Source organism: Leptosomus discolor, chromosome 14 (genome assembly GCF_034619465.1).
Source record: "Leptosomus discolor isolate bLepDis1 chromosome 14, bLepDis1.hap2, whole genome shotgun sequence".
NCBI lineage: Eukaryota > Metazoa > Chordata > Aves > Leptosomiformes > Leptosomidae > Leptosomus > Leptosomus discolor.
The window spans coordinates 16554811-16575055 of record NC_141404.1 but is presented as its reverse complement, the minus strand read 5'-3'; the positions used below and the strand labels follow the sequence as shown (position 1 = coordinate 16575055).

At 54.9% G+C, this 20245-nt stretch overlaps 2 protein-coding genes across 2 annotated transcripts in view; both read right to left on the bottom strand.

The window, feature by feature from the left end:
• Positions 1–1115, bottom strand: part of WDR90 (WD repeat domain 90) — a 32132-nt gene extending 31017 nt beyond the window's left edge. Inside the window, exons 1-2 of the mRNA XM_086472839.1 lie at positions 900–1115; positions 622–798 (exon numbers count right to left, since the gene is read on the bottom strand). Of these exons, the coding sequence (XP_086328965.1) occupies positions 622–798; positions 900–1115 (393 nt within the window). The remainder of the gene's footprint in view (positions 1–621; positions 799–899) is intronic.
• Positions 1116–2019: 904 nt separating this feature from the next.
• CFAP70 (cilia and flagella associated protein 70) lies at positions 2020–20245 on the bottom strand. The gene is made up of 23 exons (XM_086472838.1): positions 20198–20245; positions 19622–19804; positions 19065–19156; positions 17918–18017; positions 16823–16957; positions 15171–15332; positions 14853–14933; positions 14268–14359; positions 12182–12242; positions 10934–11125; positions 10170–10301; positions 9427–9552; positions 8717–8857; positions 8523–8664; positions 8178–8369; positions 7126–7233; positions 6304–6392; positions 5442–5594; positions 4578–4739; positions 4030–4119; positions 2867–2968; positions 2558–2605; positions 2020–2172 (listed from the first exon to the last, which is right to left on the bottom strand). The coding sequence occupies exons 1-23, from the start codon at positions 20228–20230 to the stop codon at positions 2020–2022; spliced, it is 2769 nt and encodes a 922-aa protein (XP_086328964.1). The 5' UTR covers positions 20231–20245.

The window sequence follows — 20245 nt, the reverse complement described above, 5'->3', positions numbered from 1 at the left end:
TCCTGGTTGAGACTACAAAGAATTATTCTGAGATGAGTATTACTGCATAAATGTGTTAAGGCTGTGATTATCAGTGTTCAGGAAGCACCAAATAAAAAATGAGTCAATCTACCAGATAGAAATGCAAGTGCTTTAGGGCTGTGCACACAAGATGACACTTCTAACTAGACACCAGCTCCTAAAGGAGGAACTCACCAAATTAATGTGGTACATCTGTTTTATTAGCTACGACAAGTGAATGACAAACAGTTGTGGCCAAAATTTGTGAAATAAGCTTAAATTAACAATAGGCCAAAGAAGAGGCCTTAGTTGGGCAATATACAGACAGAGGAGAGGTGCTGCTGGTACGAGGTATTGCTCTGTAATGGCTTAAATCAAACGGGAAGTTTCACAAAAATTGTAGAGTTGAGTTTGACATGCTGTGTCCCTTGTACCCAGCAGAGATGCCACGAGGATGGAAACCACCTTCAGCCTGCAGTAACCCACTAGCAGCAACAAAGACCACCTGATTTCCGCACCCCCAGGCACAGAAGAGCACTGCTGCCACCCCCCCCCCCGGTTCTTCGTTCAGGCCACGACAGCAACAACAGCGGTTTGAGGAGGCCGCCCCGTGTCACGTACCTCAGTGGTGACGTCCAGGTGGACGAGGAAGTGCTTGCGGGGCAGGGGCCTGAAGAGCAGGTAGAGGTAGCGCCCCGCCAGCCCCAGCGACTGCGTCCCCGTCCGGGGCAGCTGCAGGTAGCTGCTGGTGGGGACAGAGCCCCGGATCCGGTAGACAGTTCCCTTCAGCCTTGTGTCCTTCCGAAACCACGGAAAGGCGTGATGAGGGCGGGGGGTCAGCGCTGCCCACCCGTCACCGGTGGTCCCCCCCGCCCTGTGGAGTCGGTGCCCCCCGTTACCGTGAGGGCGGCCACATCCCCCTCCCTGGCAGATCGCTTCCACTCCTCCACGCGGAAGTGCTTGAAGATGTTCAGGTACGGGCGCTGCCAGGCTGCCGGTACGGGGATGGGGGAGGGGGTGGTACCCCCACCCAGACACCCCCCATTATCCCCCGTACCGGAGACCCCACTGAGACACCCCCATCCCGAGGCCCCCTGCCCTGCTGGCACCTCCATGTTCTGAGGCCCCCAGCCCCACTGTCCCTCTGGTACTGCCGTGCCCTGAGCCCCCCTCCAGCCCCGGTGACGGCCCCATTCCCTCCGTGCTCCACATCTCCCCAGCCCAAGAGGCGCCCCCATTATCTCCGTGTCCCGAGCCCCCCCCGTGACCCGAACCCCCACCTCAGCCTCGGCGACGACCCTGTTACCCCCCCGTGCTCCGAGTCCCCCAAGCCCCGGTGTCGCCCCCATTACCCCCGTACTCCGAGTCCCCCAAGCCCCGGTGTCACCCCCGTGCCGCCCCCGTTATCTCCCCGTTCCGAGTCCCCCACGACACGAGTGCCCCCGTAGCCCCGGTAACATTCCCGCTATCTCCGTGCTCCAAGTCTCCCCAGATCCGGTGTCGCCCCCACGCCCGCTGGCGCCCCCATTACCCCCCGAGCCCCCCAGCCCCGGCGACACCCCCGTGCTCCAAGTCCCCCTAGCCCCGGTGCCGCCTCCGAGCCCGGTGACGACGCCGCTACAGCCGCGCTCCGAGCATCCCCCGTCCCCGCAGCCCCCCCCAGCAGCCCCGGTGACGCCCGCGGTACGGCCGTGCCCCGAGACCCCCCTCCCGCCCCGCCCCCCCCCCCGTTCCCGTCCCGGTCCCCGCCGCCACCTGCCGCCATGGCGCGCGCCGCCGGCTCAACCGTCCCGCGCGGCTGCCGCCAATCCGCGCGCGCGCACCGCCCGCCGCCACGCCCCGCGAGGGGCAGGCATGCGCGTCACGTGATCGCGACCACGCCCCCCTCGCGGCCCCCCCCCCCCCCCCTTCCCCGGCCCCGGCGGCTGCCATGGCGGGTGGTCGGGGCTGTCCTCGCTGCCGGTGCTCCGGGGCCGATCGCGATAGAGGCGGAAACGAGCCTGTTGTGGCGCGGGGAGTTTATGCGGAACGGGGTCCCGGCGCGGGGCGGGGCGGGAGCGGCCGGGCCGCCTCCCCCGGGGCCGCGGGGGCTCCGAGGGCCGGGTCGCCGAAGCCGAGCCGCTGCTGGGCGGCGCGGATCTCCCGCAGCAACGCGGCGTCCTTCGGGCCCAGCTGCAGGGAAGAGGCGGGGGGCGCGGGTCAGGCACGTCCAGGGGTGCCCACCCCACCCCCCGGGCTGCTGGGCTGGGGGCTGCGACCCACCGACACCCCCCCCCCCCCCGGGGATCCCCCCGGCACCAAACCCGGCCCTTTCCTCGCTCTGCCGGTCCCATCGATGAGCAGGGGCACCAACGGGAGGGGAGCAGCGAGGGCAAGAGCTCCGAAAGGGCGGCTTTTCCCATGCTGCATCGTCATACGTGGTCTCTGCTATGCCAGGACGTCAAATTAAACTTGCAGGTTCAAAGGGGGGGAACAGTGGGGGCCGGTTCCCTTCCCTTACCCCACCGGCAGCCCCTGGCCTGCCCTACCGACCCCACAGCAGTGTGGAGACACGGACCTTGATGGCGTATTTGTAGCACTGCTCTGCTTCCAGCTGCCGTCCTCCCTGGAGAAAGGACAGAGCAGCCAGTGAGGACGGCATCCCGCAGGAAATGCACAGGTTCTTGGTGAAACACCGTGTTGTAAAGAAAGCCCAGGGGAATACGTGCATCAGGCGAGGACAGGCGGGATGGGCGCTGCTTTTGCCATCCCAGCACGGTCCCCAAACTATTTTTACCACCGAGATCTACAAGCTGCGCTTGAGGCTCGGGAACAAATGCTGATAAACACCCCCAGCTCGCTCGGGAGGAGCTGGCTGGGCACTCACTTGCAGGCAGATGAGGGCGAGATATCCCCACACTTCAGCGTTGGTGTTATCTAGGGCATTGGCTTCAGAGAGAGCATCCTCGGCTTCCACCATCTCTTCCAGCTTGAGAGAGAGAGGAGGAGAGGCATGGACAAAAGGCAAACAGCAGGCAGAAAGGGCTCCAGAACTCGGTGGGCATCTGCTCTAACGGCCGAAGAAAACGGTGCAACAGAACTGCCTGGCAGGGTTTCGCAGATGGGGAGGCAGGGAAAGGATTTGGGGCCAACACAATCAGTTATCCTCAGTGCCAGCGTCCAGCACTCTGGTCTGGAGCATAAGCCTCTCACTGCTGACTCCCAGCCCCTGTGGGAGGACATGCTGTATTCCCAAATCAGTCCCCAGCTGTAAGGAAAGTGGCACAAATGCCTTCACCTCCAGGAACCGAGTGGTCCAGCTCCACGGGGAAACAGGACTCCAGTCCCGACCCCTATTCCTACTATGTGGTGGCTGCTGGGAGGCAGGGGTAGCTGGTGCCTGGGGGGCTGCAGTCAGCTCCTAGGCCACCGCTCACATCCCTGGCTTAAGTCTGCAGCCCCCCAAGGGGTCTACATTGGGCTGAGGGGGACACAGAAGCCCAGGTTCTTTCCCTGTTTGCATCCCTAAGCCAAACTCCCTTGGAGGAACCTCTCGAGGTATATGTACCTCCGGGAGCTACCGCGCTGCTGGTGGGGGGTATCCTTGGCAGCCCTTCAGAGGTGCTGGATTCCTCTGGGCAGGGAAAGCACCGAGATTCCTCTCTGCTGACATGCTGCTCGATTCCTTCCTGGTGACATGCAGTCATGTGCAGGCAGGCACTCGGAGCAAAGCCCGGGCCCAGATGACGCCCTTACCATGCCATCCTGAGGAAGGAGGTGCTGGCAGTCCCAGCAGTGGGACAAAGCGGGGAAGGACTGCTGCTCCCGGAGCAGCTGCTGAGGGTGACTGTCCTCTGACACCCCCCATACGAGCAGCCTGGGGTGCCACACTGGGACTGTGACAGCACGGCCCATGATGGCCTTCAGGAGCATCGGTTTCCCAGGCAGCCAAGCTTTCATTTGTCAAAGGGGATGCTGCAAAAGCAAGCCCTGCATCCCCTGACACAGAGCCAATTCAAGCACAAACGGGTTGAAGGTAATTGCACTCACCCTGTAGCAGGCGATTCCCACCCCCAGCCAGGTGAGACAAGATGGAGAGTTCTTGCAGGCAAGCAGGTAGGTCTGCTTCGCCCGGCCATACTGCCAGGAGAGAGACAAGCATGTTTCCTCTGCATCTTACCCACCGCTCCACAGACAGCCCACTCTCCTCAGGAATTTGCCAAACACCCCAGCTCCTGTGGGGGTCAGACACCCACCATCCCCACCGCTGCTGGGGGGGCTGAAAGGCTGCCTGCTGCTGCCCCCGAGGCAGTGGCTCTGTGCAGGCAGGTGCAAATACAGTAACATAGAGGTGCCCCACATCACTAGGAGGATGAGAAATGGCTCAGCAGCACCCTGAGACATGGCAACAGGCACTTGGAGCTGGCACAAAGGATCAGGGCAGGTCCATGCTCCAAGGAGCTGGGCACTCCTGAAGGGCTTGCTGTGTTGTGAGATCTTGGCTACAGTTACAAACAATGGTGCCTTGTGGGGGTCTGGAATCTCCTGCTGTTTGCTTTCTGGCAAATTCCCTTCCACCACTCCCACTGGCTCCTCACCTCTTTCTCTTCCAGGTAGATGGAGCCCAGGTGCAGGCAGACGAAGTGCATATCCACAGCATCCTCCACAAAACTGATGGTTCGCTCATAGCACTCCTTTGCCTCGCCAAAGTCCCTCCTCAGGTAGCACAGATGCCCCTTCTGAGCCCAGACATTTGGATTCTGTGCACACAAAACCAGGAGAGAGACATGGCTGAGAGACGGGAGGGAGAGAGACCCAGGAGAGAGGCAGGGATCCCTGTAATCAGCAGAAAGGAAGAGCTGGCTGGTGTTTGATTATAGGAGGACAGATTTTACGTACAGAATTAAAACCAAATCGGGGGCTGCCTGCATAACACCAGCAATGGGAGTCCCCTCCAGCCTTTCCCTGCATGGTGTCCTGGCCCATGCCAGCTCCCCAAGTACAGCGAGCACACAAACAGCATTCAGAGGTGTCACCTTCCTTCTGCCTTCTATTCCATCTGCCTCCCCAGAGCCGCCTTCTCTCTCTGTTGAACAACAGCCTTGTTTCTCATGAAACAGAGCCTGACTCACCGACAGAGGGAAAGAGGATCAGGATATACACATTGAAAGGGAAAAGAAAGGCAGACGCTGCAGAGAGAGGAGTCCTCGCTCAGAAATGCCGCCCGTCTGGGCAGGAGATGACAGGAAGCAAGTAATAAGCAGGGTAATGAGGAGGGCAGTGCTGCAGCCACAGCCTGATGTGGTTCCTCAACTATGATTGTCCTCCCCTGCAGACTGGCGTTAGACTTGTTCAAGTGGAAATGAAGCATGGGCTCTAGGTTCAGGCGGTCTGCTGCGGCGTTTGGCCAGTGTCCTGCTTGGGGACACCGCGCTGCACCCCAGGCACGCACGCAGGATTACCATGCAGTCGATCCTAACGGCCTCGCAGAGACATTCTTCGCACTTGGAGAAATCTTCCCTCAGCAGGGAAGTCTGGGCCAGCGCCAGGTAGTACGCACAGGAGGGACCTCCCTGAAGGCTCAGCAGCTCATGGGCAAGCGCCATGTGAATAAACTGCGGAGGAACGGCACGCCGTCGCGGTTAGGAGAGCGGGCAAACCACGGGCACCCCCAGAAAGACATGTCAGGAGGACCGACTCACACCTATTTGACTTCCATGAACAGAAAACAGACAGGAGATTTTTTTTTCCCCCCTCCTTTGAATATTTACCTCCATTATTCTGTTCTATTTTGCTTTAAGCAACTCTTTCCGCCATGTAAAATTAAGGCAGGCAGCATAACGTAGCAGCCAGAGAGATCCCACAGGGACAACTGTGTGGGATAGGGACGTTCCACAGGTGACACAAACATTACTCTGACATACCCAAGCGTCTGAAACAAGAAAGGAGTGCTGGCGTCTTGGAGGTGTCACAATAACGCGTCTCATCTCCAGAGGTACAAGAGCACATCTGCACCAGGTCTGACTTGGCTGGTCCCTCCGCAGCCAGCAGCGCTGAGCCGAGGCACCCCGAGAACCTCGCCTGCCCGAGGTGACTGTGTCCACAACCAGCACTTTGGTCTGAACACTCTGCCTGGCCACCGGTTTCCCATTTCTGGGCAGTGGTGGCTTTGCTGCCTCTTGTGCTTGGCATCTGGGGTAGCCACAGCTTGTTCTCTGAGCCCGAGAAGGGGGCTTGCTGGAGCTTCCAGCTAGCTCTTTGGTAATAACCCAGGGAAGGAGACCAGACCTCCCTTCCCACTCCTCCACACCCCGTTGAGCTGACCTGGATGGCATTGACTTTCATCAGGAATTCCACTGCCTTCATGAAGATTGTGCAGGGAGGCTGGCTAAGTCTTGAAACAGGGGATGGTGCTGTAAAAAGACAGGTCTCCATCAGTCCCAAAGCAGGCTTTTTACTTCTGAAGCAAGAGCAGGGGCTGAGACTGTGGTGGGGGCAGAGCAATCCCAGAAATGCAGTGTAAAACTGAGGAGGTGACAGTGGAGGCTGAAGCACAGATTAACTCAGCGTTTCTTTCTGAAGGGCTTAAATTTTGTAAGACACGTGAAAAGAAACAACACTCTTGACCCACTAATTTTCCAGCCCAAACTGAGAGGAAGAAAAGGTAGGAATTTATGATCGAGGCTTGTCAGAGTCAACTACAGTGAGGGCCCTGCCTCCCCAAACCAACCCAGCGGGGCCTGAAGCACCCAGCACTGCCATCTCTTTGCCACCTGTTGGAGTGGAGCTGTAGAGGAGGCAGATCACAACACACAACCAGAGGAGATCCATAGGGACAGTTTAAGATCTGGCATCTCAGGAGGGAGGCATCCGAGCAGCTGATGAAGGCTGCTGGGGGCAACAAGGGAGAGAGCTGCATCCACCCGCTGGCTGTCCATCCTGAGATGTGCCGCTCTGAAAATTGGGCTGAACCTGCTTTGCCTGGAGATTCCCCGGCTCGGGAGAGAGAACAAGCCTCACTGTCTTGCCTTGGCATCGGGATAGCCACGGCTCAGTGCTCCCAAGTTACTCCCCTCCCCATGGACTGCACGATGCCGTCTCCCAGCGCTGGGCTCTCCCTTACAGGCCAGGCACCCAACCCCGAACCTTTTGGGGCTGCCTCCGGTGCAGTCGTCTCTTCCCTGGGTGCCGCGCAGGCCAGGGCTGGCCCCACCACCTCTGGCGCTTCGTCAGCTGAGCCACCCGGAACCCTCTCTGGAATGAAACCCCCAACAACCATTAGGCACACAGAGTTTGCCGTAAACTTCACGGTTTGGAGCACAATTCCACAGAAATGGGGAAGAGAGGATATCAAAAAGATCTATCAGATTTTCAGAACTGGGAAGAAATTTCGCAGGATGCAATACCTGGGCCTGGGGTTTTGAGTACAAGATTACCAGGTAAAGCTAGAAACAGATATAAAGGAGGCGATATCCCTTCTCTCATAATCAGAAGGGGCAGAGAAAGGCATATGACATGAGGCCTGCCTGCCTGAGGCACTTTGCACTGAGTGGTGATAACGTTCAGAATAAAGCCAGCCAACATCTCCTGCAGCCTGGCCAGATATCGGACTGGGGACAGAAAGTCTTGGCTCAGGGTGAGGCAGGACTCAGTGAGGCTCCAGAGGACCCTTCGGGTCAGGGTCACCACCGAGCAGCGGTTCTGCCCTTTGAACGCGTGAGACAACGCTTTCCAAGTCACAGCAACAGCTGTCACAAAACCTGGACGTCCCTAACGTACGACTGTCCCAGCAGCAGCACTGCCCTCCCAAAGCCTCAAAAAGCACATTTCCTTCCTCCAGCTGCCCTGGCCACTGCCTGCACATCGGTACAGCAGCGGCACTGGGCTGGGGCAGAAAAATAAATGCAGAGACTGGTCCCTCTGCTAGACTGTGGGCAAGACAAGGCATCGGCTGTGCTGCTTTCGGAAAGCTTCTTCATTTAAAGCAGCACACTTGCCACTGTTGTCTCTTGCTGGGGTAGTTTGTGGCCAGTCTATTCTAGTTCACAGTCCACATCACCTTCCTTTACACTTTGTATTTCTCCTCTTAGAAATGCTTAGGAATTTCTCCTCTCCTTCCACTGTTTGCCATCTCCCATGCTGCTCCAAGCCCCCTCCTTGCTGGTGCTAGGGCACCTCCTGGTTTTGGCTGGCATTACCTGGCAAGCACTCATCTGGGCCTGGGCTGGGAGACCTCGCACATCCAGCAGAAATATGCTTTTCCCCTCCTTCTCCCTCAGCACCCTCAGGGATGCTCCTCTCCTTGGCGAGCTGTGCTTGCAGCAGCTTGTTAGCCTCACGGAAGGTCATTTCTGCCTGAATAATATTATTCTGCAGCTCATAAAATAAACCTATGGGAGGCCAGAAAGAGCAGCATAAGCAGACATTTAGCAAAATCCTTCCCTTAGCCCTCAGATTAGAGCAGGGAGAAGAGGAACAGGGGCAGAAGCAACGCTCGGCTCTACAGGAGCGTCTTGAGCACACAGGCTGGCTTGCTTTTGTACCTGAAAGCGTCCAGGCTATGATGTTGGATGGCTCCAAGCAGCAGGCATCCTCAAAGAAAACCTCTGCCTCTTCATAGTGCTGCAGCATGACAGCCACAATCCCACAGAGCAGCAAGCTAGGGACAGGGTCGGGCAGGTTAGTCTTGCAGGCCCCAGGTAGTGGTGTGGGGGACACCCCCACCCACTGGGAGCACACAGCACCTTTGGACGTGATGGTGGTCCAGAGAAAGAGCCTGCTGGAAGCACTCCTGGGCTTTGGTTGTTTCCTCGAGCAGGAGGCAGAATGCTCCATAGTCCAGCCAGGACTGGATGTTGTGCTGGTCCTGAGCTACCCTCTAGACAAAAGAGATCATCGCTGGAGCAAGGACTGCTGGAATCATGCTCAGCACCCACAGCAGACTGGGGACACTGCTCTGGAATGACCACGTCTTTCCTCTGGCCACCCCAGCCCAGTTTAGCAACCATCAAGCCCTCGCCTATCACATGCTAGGGTTTCCCTTAACTGGGATCGTGCTGGGCTTCCTCTAAGCCTCCTTCACTTAATAGACGTCCTCCAGCTTCAGCTGATGTCCTCCTAGCCTCCTGTTAGAGGGCCCAGTTTCCCCAGTACTGACCCAGCACACCTTTTGGGCCAGCTCACCCCATTTCCCCTGGCCTGGAGGCTGAAGTCCTCAGTGACCTGGCCAGGCTCTGCCTCACATCCTCCAGAGAGCAGCATCTCCCTAGAAAATCCCTCACACATTCAGCCTGAGTATCCTGGGCACTGTTCACCTCCTTCCTCCCTACAAAACAGTCAGGGCTGGCTGAGCTGTCGGCAACACGGGCCCCACGCCGCTGTGATGGTGTGCTGGCTGCCAGACCGGACACACGGGAGATGGGCAGGAAAGACCTGGAGCTCCTTTACCTGTTGGTGGTAGAGAGATGCCAGCTTGTAGTCTTTGCTGACTTCAGCTTCGCGAGCAAAGAGCCAGAGCTGCTCCTGGGTCGTGCGGGACGGAGGGGCAGGAGAAGCGGCTTCCTCGCTCAGTAGCTGGTAAGGAGAGAGACAGAGCATTAGCCTGGGGGAGGGTAAGAGTGGTTCACGTGATCCCAGTCCAGCAGCAGTCCCCAGTCCAGCACTGAATCTGGTATGGCTGGGGCTGGGCAGGTTTGGAAAGGCAAGCTGTCCCAGCTCCTGTTTGTGGTGGGACACATTCCTGTCATTCCCAGGTACCTCTGCCATGCAGTGACAGGGCAATAGCCATTATTTGCAGTTGTGACAAGTAAAAGCATCCCCTAGATCAAGACCAGGTCACACTTCTGTGAGTCACTTGCTGGTGACCCCAGCTTAGGCAGGAAGGGCTGTGCTCTGCCCAGGTAAGGGGCAGATGGCACTGACTCAGCCACCCTCACCACGAGCCAGCTATGGCAGCTTGTACTAGTGGCATCTCACACACATCCCACCATCAGGGTTTTGTGGCAGTGGGATACAGATGCACCAGACCCTGCCTCTGAGCGTGGCTTGGGGCCCACAGTGGTAACTGCAGCAAAAGAAAGCATGAGCCTGCTTCTGTCCTGAAGGCAAAAGTCCCCCTGCCTTCACTCCACAGTGTCCAGCCCTGGATTCCCAGTGAAGTTGTGTCCCAAGTCACCGAGGTTTCTCCTCACCTGGTTCAGGGCAATGTGCATCTCGTCCACGAGGTACACATAGAGCTCACTGAGAAATGCCTGGAACTGCTCCTGGGTCTCAAACGCTGTGGTCTTCAGGTATTTCTCCCTCACAATCTTCACAACAGCATACTGTGGAGACATGCAGCTGTTGCACAAGGCAGGTCCCCCCTGTGCCCCCCACCAGCCTCATAATCACACAGAGCCAGAACACACTGATCTTTTCCTGAAGCTCCAACTTAGTCCTGAGGAAGAAATTCAGTCTAGCACTGATAAAAGTAAAAAAAACAAGCAGGGGTGAATTCCTTTCCCACCTCCCAGCCCTGGCTGTCCCTGACACACTGGTGCCCTTTTAGGGACAACACATGGGAAGGCTCATCCCCTCGGCACAGGGAGAGGGGGTCTCTGGGCAGAGTGTGATGAAGGTTGACCAGCTGACAGAGGGGAATGCTCTTTTTTTGCCAGGGTGGACTGTGAGCGTGCAGGAACCGCCAGCTTTGCCTTCCTCAAGCTATGAGCATGGGGCAAATGGATGTGACCAGTTTTGGAGCCTCCCCCCGTTGACAGGAACGGTTCTCCTGGTGGGTGACCAAAGTGGCTTTGGTACCTGCTCCATCAGAGGGAAAACCTGTCCCCTGCTACACCCACTGCAACAGCCCTGGGTGGCAGGAAGGGATTCTGGAGGAACACATCACCCCGTTCCTCACTGAGAAAGTGCCAGGACAAAAAAGTAGGGAAGAGAAAAGCACAAATGGACACTTCACCTTTAGCTGTTCCTTAAAAGCAAAATATTTTCCAGAGCTATTGAGCTCGAAGTTGAGCTGACGCTTCTGTTCCTCCAGGGTTTGGTGGTCTATCGCTCCCTGGTCAGGCAGCCGCTTCCCAAACAGCTCATGGTATTCACTTAGGATGGCAACAGCAATGCTTGTGACACGGTTGTGATAATCTTCCACGGCCTAGGAAATAAATAAAGAACCAAACTTCACTTACGCCATCAACCTTGAAATGTATTTTATTTGCCAGAGCCCACGCCTCCCCTAAACTCCACCTGACTCAAGCCTCAATGAGTCTGTCGCACATCCTTTCCTGTCCACGCCTGGGGGCTGTGAAAATATTGACATGTAAATACGAAAGGGCTCCTTCATAATTAGATATTGCTCCTGCTGTGTTTTTCAATCAGAACCCAGTATTTCAGTCATTGTTGTCTCTTCTGTAGCAGTATAATTGGCTGTAAGTAAAATATATCTCATTTGCTGGGAGCCTTTTAAACCCGTGGGCCAGCCCTCTTCAGCAGAGTCTGTAATCTCCATAATCTCAGTGGCAAAAGCTTCCACGTCCTGCAATAATCAACATGGATTGCTCTGTGCACTCCAGACAGTCCAGCACAAATCAATTCTGCAGCAGCACCGGGGTCAGTTATTGAAGTGCTGCTTCTTCCCCCGCTGTTGCTTTGAATTCACGATCGACCAGGGGCCACCCGAGGACACTCTCCTTCGGTGGCTGCTCCGTACCTGCAGAAGACGAGCCAGCGCTCTCAGACCACTTCCTGACAATGTCCCAGACACAAAAGTCCTCAAAAATTCTGGGTGATCTGAGAGTCCTTGGGGCTGATTCTGTCCACGTTTGTCTGGGTCTGAGGAAGCACACGGGCTAAGTTCACAACAAGACACTGTTGGGACTGCCCGGGGTAAACAAAGTTCTGGTTCTGCTCTTTCCCCAGCACCCTGTTTCCTTCCAAACACCCCCACACTGCTGCCTTCCCTGCCTTTGCTACACCTCTCTCCTTCGTATGGGCTGCCAACATGAGTGAGGCAGCCCAGGAATGATTTCCCAAGGCACACTACTGCAAAGATAACACATCCAGGGTTTTTTTTTTCTGTGTATTTCTTCTTCAAACCTCATCTACATTTTGCTGGGGGCTGAGATTGAGAGTGAAGATTCTCCTGTGTGAGAGGGATGAGGGCAGGATGAGGTGGCAGAATGGTGTCAAGGCCACGGGCTCTTGCACATACCTTCTTAGCTCCTGCAGTCCGGGAAGGCAGTGGAGGGCGAGGAGGAATCATCTGCTTGACCCTGTCAATGAGAGGACAGAAGAGATCAGTCAGGTCCACCACCAGCAAGGTTGGCTCTTCTTGGGCGCAGGCAGGCGGTAGTGCAAGGGCTCCAACCTGTCGTCGTATCCTTGAGGCACCTCACAGGGACCTGTGGGGGAAACTGAAGCCTCAGAGCAAGAATGAACTGCGAAGGCCAGGCACCTACATTCAATGCTTGTAGCTCATCATCATAGGGTTAACATTTGTGATTGCTAGCCATCAAAAACACCCTCCTAGAGAAGCAGATCTTTAACTCACAGCCTCCTGGGTCTGCCAGAACAGCTGGAAGGCACCAACCTCGGGAGAGCCCTGGAGAATTTCATCACTGGAAACCCCTGGGCCACCCGATCCATCAGTTCCCGCCATCGCACGGGGCGGCTGTGGCACCTCATCCCTTGGCCATGCATTGACTCCTAGACACCGCTCCACCCTGGTTTGTACCACTACAAAGACCTTTCAAACGTGGCTCAAAAGCCCTTAGGATTAACAGAACTTTTACTAACATTTTATTAAAATCCTTGGTGTTGAAGCAGCCTGCATTCATTGGGATTTTTATCAAGATTTCCTGCTTGCTGGTGCCAAAACACCGTCGGTCCCTAGAACACAATCCAGCCCACCAAAGCAAACCCCTCTCACACTCTCTGCTGTGGGGACTACTGCCGGGGCCTCAGTGGCTAAAGACCCGTTGCCGCTCCTTGGGAAGCCACAAAGGCCAAACAAGGGAGTCATGCAGCTCCCACGCTCACAGTCCCACCCCCGCCCAGCCTCAGAACAGCACCCACCACTGGGATGTGTTCCCTCCGCCAGTGGTACAGATGAAAACCAAACTGCTTCACTTTCAGATGAGAAAAAGAAAAGTCAACAACCTGGGGAAAGTGAGTGAGCGAAGAGGGCCAGGCGGAGGCTGACAGAGGATTTTGGATGGAGCCCAAGAAAGAGAGCTACGGGTTGCTACTAAGATACGTATTTAAACATCCTTCCAGATAAAGAGCCACTGTGGCTGTCGTCTGCTAGGACACATGGACGTGGCATCAGCTGGAGCTCCCCAAGACAGAGCCCTTCCCATGGCTCAGGAGGGCTGATTTTTCAGGCCTGACATCTGCAGCGGCGCGTGGCAGACGAACAAGCAGGGACTACACTGAATTCACATGAGAGGCAGCGGAGCAGAAATGGCAGAAAAAGGGCCAGGAAGAGGTCTGTTCTAAGGGGAGGTCACCTTCCTCAGCCTGTTCTTCCTAGAAGACAGCAGGCAGAACAGAAGACAACATACATACTTTCCCTTCAAAGAACAGCTGCTGCTTGTATTTCTGTTTGAGAGAGACACACCGCCTCCACTTGTTATACTTTATTCGTTTGCTGCATTTTCTCTTTTTTATTTAATAAATTATACATGCTAGGCCTTTCCTAGACCATAACACAGCAGGGCCACCACTGGACAGGATGAAACTGCCTCAAATCAAACACACAGTGGAAGACTCGAAGCAGCAGAGATGAGAGAGCAGCTCTACAGCAGAACGACACGAAAACTAATGTAAGAGCTGAGGAACGGGCAGAAGATTGTGAGAAAACTTCCAAAAAGGAAAAAAAAAAAAAATGACAGAATGCTGTGGCGAACTTAGATCAGTGCTACCCAGGGCGGTCTGTGATGGTGGCCAGTCCTGACCAAGCAGCTGAACATCACATGCAAGAGGCAAACCCACAGGGATTAATGGGAAACAAAGCCCGGACGGGAACGCAGACACTGTTGTGCTGCTCTGGTGTCTCTCTTTTTGTGAGGAATGGCAGGGAGATGCCAGCTCAGATGAACGCAAGTGTTTTCCGAACACACCAGATGCCATCTCTTACGCAGTCTGGCCAAATCCTCCCCCTGATTCCAGTGGGCTTTGGCTCAGGCCCTCGGTTGGTCCTCAGAGAGCCCTCCAAGGGGGTGGCTCACCATACAGCCCTGTTTCTATCCTGCAGAAATGAGCTGTCAGCCCCAGAGTTACAGCACGTCTTTACGCACCGTCTGGTGAGCTCCTCTCGCAATCGCTTTGGTACCAAGGCCTTGTCCAGCTTTATCTCCATCACCAGGAATGTCCCTGCTTCAATGTATTGCTGTGAAGATAAACATTGCTCTCTCAATGTCCTGCTGTCTAGAGCAGTTACCAGTGTGATGAAAGACCACAGACATAGCTACAGATCTCCGGCAAATTCTCCTCACACTGCAGAGAAACAGCTTGTTTCATAACCCGACCTCAGAGTGATTTACAGCAGCAAAATTCATCTCGAGAAATCAATCTAGGAAAATGGAGAAAGCCCAGATAATCAATCCGCTTGCAGAATGCATATGCATTCTAGATGTTTTGAGGAAGAAGCCAAAACATGAAGGAACCCTTTTAAATAAATGTCTGATTATTTACAGAGACCTTCTAGCCCAATGCTAGACTGCCCTCCAGCTGGACGTCACTGGAAGAACTCCAGGACAGCATCTACGTAAAACATTCCCCGTTCAACTCGCTCTTGAAGCGTTTAATTGCGTGAAAGGTGTGAGACACTGGCAGAGTGACGGTCTAGCAGTCTTCCCTTCTCTTTGGAGGTACCTAATTACCTGTCCATCAAGGCTGGGGTGTGTGACACTTTCAGCTTCTACAGTGGCATCTGACGACTGGATCTTGAGTGCATTGGACACCTATTAAGGAAAAAGAAAAGATGCTTCTTGTTTCAGGTTCAGTAAACGTCACATCTTCACAAGTTCAGGATGTGAGCTGTTCATTTGTTCAGGCAGCATGTACTAAAATGTCAAGATAATGAGAATCTCTCCATTGGCTGAGGCAACAGAGCATCAGTCTCTGGTTTCTGCATGCCCCAGCTACTTCTGGTGGGGAAAAGGAGCGACGGTGTTGCAATATGCCTCTCTAGACCTTACCCTTCTGTTGGAATCTTTATCTTTGGTGGTTTTCTCTTTGTCTTCCTTCTGAGTCTTCCTGGGAACAGCTCTGGGAGTGCTGATTCCTGGGGTCCACAACCCTTCCTCAGTCAGACTGAGCTGCGTCCTGAGATCCCGGAAAACACTGTGCTGACTTTTGGTCTGAAAAAAAGAGGGAACAGAGGGAATCAAGGAACAAACTAGGCTTGCCCACCCTTTTGGCTTAACCTCTCACATTGCAAAATGCATTGTCAGGGTCCTAAACGCATTAGAAAGCTGTGCAACCTCGTCCTCCCCTCCTACAAGTTCAGCTGCCAGCGTTCAAGGCCAGCTCTGATACCATGTAGTTGTGAAGCCTCAGGTTAGACTATGAACAAGCTGCCTGAGAAAGCCTCAGGAGGGTCTCCCTGTCTTCTCAGGAGCTGCATTTTCACTGGCCGTTGACTCTTCAAGGAGCTATGCAGTAGATATGCTACAACCCAGGCCCATGCTGTCCTGGCTGAATTCCTGGCTTGATCCTGGATCTGCCTCATGGCTATGGACTTGCCCGGTGATGTGGACTGTTAGATGAAGCTGGCTGCCCTGACCAAGTCTTCTCTGCAATTGTTGGGGTGCTCCTGCCTGCCCGGTTATGACTCTCGGCTCCCGGCTCCCCTTCTGGTGTGAAGCAGCTTCCCTGACACACGTCAGTGAATTGCAAGGAGCAAGTTTTTCAGACTGGCTGTTTACACGCTGCCTGACCACCTGGACAGGCCTTTCCCTCCCAGCCATCACTTTACACGGGCCAGCAAGAACTGAAGGGATGCTGGGGAGAGGATGGAGCAGCTGTTGTCCTGAGACCGTCTAGACCAAGACCAAGGAGCAGCCCAAAGCATCCCCAAAACCAGGGAATGAGAACACCAGAGAGAGCATGTGTCACTTCACTCGTGACAGATAAATGCCACAGGACAGGGAGCACCATGCAGCCAAGAGGCCACTCATCACGGTGGCAAAGCAGAGACCAGCAAACAGCTGTGTGCCAAGCCCTGCTTCGCCACAGCCAGCAGGAGCACGGAGGCAGGGAGAAGGGCTGGAATTCACCCGGCTCCTGCGGCCTGGACAGCAGCACCACATGGACAGAAAAACCAGGCTGTGCATCTGCCCTCCTGAAACAAGCTCAGGTCTGTTCCAGGAATACTGTGGGGAAATGGAGATGTAACTGTCACTCTTAGTAACAGAGCAGGGAGAAACGCAAAGACAAATAAACCTCCGTGAGCTACAGCTGGAAGAGCTCCAGTGACAGCTTTTTTGGCTGTTGCCTGGGGTAACGCTATCCTTTTAGAGCCACTGTTTGCTCTTCCCAGCAATGCCTGTGTTTCAGGCTGGGGAGAGAGGAGCACTCTTACAGCTCTCCCTGCTCAGCTGCTGGCAGAGAAGAGAGCAGAGTGAGATTCAGAGCCTCTCTCAGCCCCCAAATCTGCTCACACCCAGAAATCCCCTGCCTTTGAGAAGCCTGCACCCAAAAGCTTGTCTCATTATTTTTCTCTATCACCAGAAGAGCAGTGAAGTTTCAGAGCCAGCCTCCGAGTCCCACGTTGCCTGCTCCCAATCCCACCCTGTGCAAACACGGCTGCAGAGCTGGAGCGGAGCCTGGCTGGCCGGTCTGCTCTCACCTTCTCGAACACCTCGCTGTCTTGGTAGCTAAAGACACGAAAAGCGCCTCGGATCTGCTTCACACCGGGGCACAGCAAAGGCACCATGTTGACATACGCCACGCCGTGGAAGAAAATCTGCTTGTCCTCGTCTCCCTGGAAATGCAGAGCAAGGGACTGAGATACCGAACAGATTGTTATTCTCTTTAAGGAAACAAGGTCACTGGTCCCATTAAGAAGAGGCCACACAGCAAACTGATGCACCTGATGAGCCAGCGGCTCTCTGTCACTGGCACACAGCCGAGACGACCTGGATGAAAACACCGGAGTCATTCAATATGTAGAATATCAATTTTATCCCAATCTCTGCAGGGCAGCTTTTCTCTCTGGGGGCCACACTGTGCCATTCCTCAGGATGGTCTTTTTGAGATACAGCTGCAAAATGACCAACCACATAGGCAGAAATCCAAGCGACCCTATGAGAGCCGTGCATCTCGGGTTGGACAGAAATCAGGTAGCTAAGGAGGTCTGAGAGTGCGGGCTAGCAGCAAACTGGTGAGGGGAAGGGGGAAGGAGTTCTGTCAGAGCTGCAAAATACTGGCACAGCGAGCGCTGAAAGGGATTTATACCAACTTATATGACTTTGCCCTGGAACAGCTTAGGAGCTGTCACACGACCAGCTGCCAGGAACAGAACCATTAGCTACGGGGCTGTTTTCTTTGCTAAACCACCCCAGTTTCGGTGCAAAAGCATAACTTCTTTACAGTCCGAGAAAGGAGGCATGAATTTCTTCAAGATGTTCCAAAACTCCATTGGCCGAAGATAAGTTCAGCGCATTACCTTAATTCTCAAACAGCAACCCCTCCCTGACCCCTTTCCACCAAGCTACCGCGGACCATCAGCGAGAGCTCTGCATGCTATAAGAAAAAAATATTATCTTTTGTCTATTTAATAGCTCTATAAGGCTGATTAATCCCTTTACAAAGCCTCTAGCTCCCTGACTCGCTTTGGCTGGTTCGAGGCTGGTTTTGGTATTACAAAGGCATCGAAAGGAAAATGCTTGATAACGCAATGCCGCTCTGCAAGCCAGAGCGACAAATCCCTCCCCGCTTTTACCTTGTCAGCTTTGCTGGTTTTCCCTTTGCTGGGTGAGGCCACAGACATCCTGCAGACCTCCACGGGCCAGTACCGGCACTCCGCAATGCGCTTCTGCAGGCTGAACACAAAAGGGGGCACTGAGAAGACGCAGAAACCACGCTGGAGGGCCACACCGCCCTCCTTTTCTGCCCCAGCAGCCCCAAAACATCCTCCCCCCTTGGGTTTGCTCCGACCCGCTCTGGTGAGACACAGAAAGCGCCCTCAGGCCACTGGAATGCGTGGGCTTTCAGGCAGGCTCGGTACATTTTCTTCTTCACCCGCCACTGTGTGCATTTATGGCACAACCAGCTATAAAACAGTTGTGAGAGCGATGCACTAGGTTTTGTCTCTCCCCTGGTTACTTCAGAAATGAAGCGAGTAAGAAGGAACATGATTAACTTTGGTATAAATCCTGAATTGCACAGAGCAAGCGGACCCTGAGCTCCCATTCAATGCGCCCGGTAACTCTGGAACCAGCAGGCAGGCTGATGAAAGTGTAGGGGGAAAAAAATAATTAAAAATCAAACCAGATAGAAGGGAGTGTTTCCACACGAGGAGTAAATTGGCTGTAAAACTCACAGCCATGATGCAGCTGAAGCCAAGAACGTAGCGGGATTCAAAGAGAAATGGGATACTCATCCTGATCTTTATACAATAAAAAAGCAAACGAAGAGTGCCTGCATGGAGCGAAAGGAGTTTGATGTATCGGGAATTCAGCAGCTCAGACGAGAGGTGTGTGGGCCACCCTGCTCCATGTCTGTTCACCATAACTCTGCTGCCCCTCCCTTCAAACCACGAAGGGAACGGTCACCAGCGCCAGTTGCTGGCAGCACAAGTGAGCGTGGACATCCTGGAGACAGCAGCTACAGCCAGGTCATCATCTCCTTCCACCACAGCAGAACGAAGCTGTTGCCAGCAAGTGAAAGCAGTGATCTGCTCCCTTGTCCAGGGAACACCTTTGGCCAAGTGACAGCCACAGGAGCCATGGGAGGCGAGGCAGAGCCATGGTTTGGCCACAGAAGAGGTCTGAGAGCACCTGCACGCTGCTGCTCCCTGCCTTAGGTCCCTCAGCTGAGCGCGTTCTGGGCTAGTTTCTCCCCAGAAGGGAGGTTCTTAGGTCCCTTACATGACTATTGCAGCGGGATCCAGGTAACAGCGCCTTTCCATGTCCCACACGATTCTCTTCATGCTTTCTGCTTGGATCCTAAATTCCCTGTCCTTTGAAAAAGAGTGTGCAGTCAGAGTCAGGACAGCAATCTCCACAGCCTGAACCATCCCCAAATCATCCCCCAAAACGTTCCCTGGGAGGGAATGTGAGTCAGACAGGGAGGTGTCCAACTCACCGTGCCCAGGCCACCCTAGCAGAGTAAGTCAGGAGCCCTTCCTGCACGCACCAGAGCCCATCAGTATTAAGAGCCTGGCTCACAAGGAGGTAAGACAGCTCCAAGCCCAGCAGCTGGGCAGCTCTCTGGGGACCAGACCTGCCACGTGCACCCTAGGGAACTCTCCTGCAGTGAGTCAGCACGCCCGCTCTCCCAGGGGAACCATCTCCGTGCCCGGACACTGCGCAGAGGACTGACCACCCGCCTTCCTCCCATGACGAGTCTCTGCAGGTCTTTCTCAGTCCCTTCAGTGAGACCTGCTGGTTCTTTTCCAGCCACGACACTGCCCGTCCTTCCTCACCTCTCTTTTGTTGAGCTCTCCATCCTCATCCTCATAGGGCCCCCCAACAATGAAGGAGTTGGGGATGTTCAGAGCTCCAGGGGCCATGATGTTAGCAAGGGGCCATTTCTTGGGCCGGGGCAACGGCTCTTTTTCACCAGCAAGCTTCAGGGTGCCGTTCTTGAAGAGCAAGGGGAATTCCTTCTGGAGAGACACGAGAATGAAAAGGCTTGTGCTTCCAGCAGGAGCAGAAGCAAGTGCCAGCTGCTCCGAGCTGGGGTCTAACAAAGCAAAGCAGCAGCGTAGAGGCCTGGCTTGGGAACCACGCTCCACCACACGCATACAAAGACTGGAGACAAAAATAAATAGCCATGTGGAAAAAACCCTGCCTGTTTCAACCCAGACCTTCATTTGTGTTTAAGAAAAACGTCAAGGCCACAGAGACCCCAAGCACCCGCCACATCAGTTGCTGTTGCACAAGCACAGGAGCTGGAGACCCCACGGGCCTGGACACTTGTTCCACAGTGCATGGTGTGGGAGAAAAATCCACATTGTGGCAGCCAAAACCCCTCTCACCATGCCCGGCCCGATCCTCACCTCCCCAGCTGCTGGGACTTGCAAGCAAGCCATGTAGTTTTGCAGGGG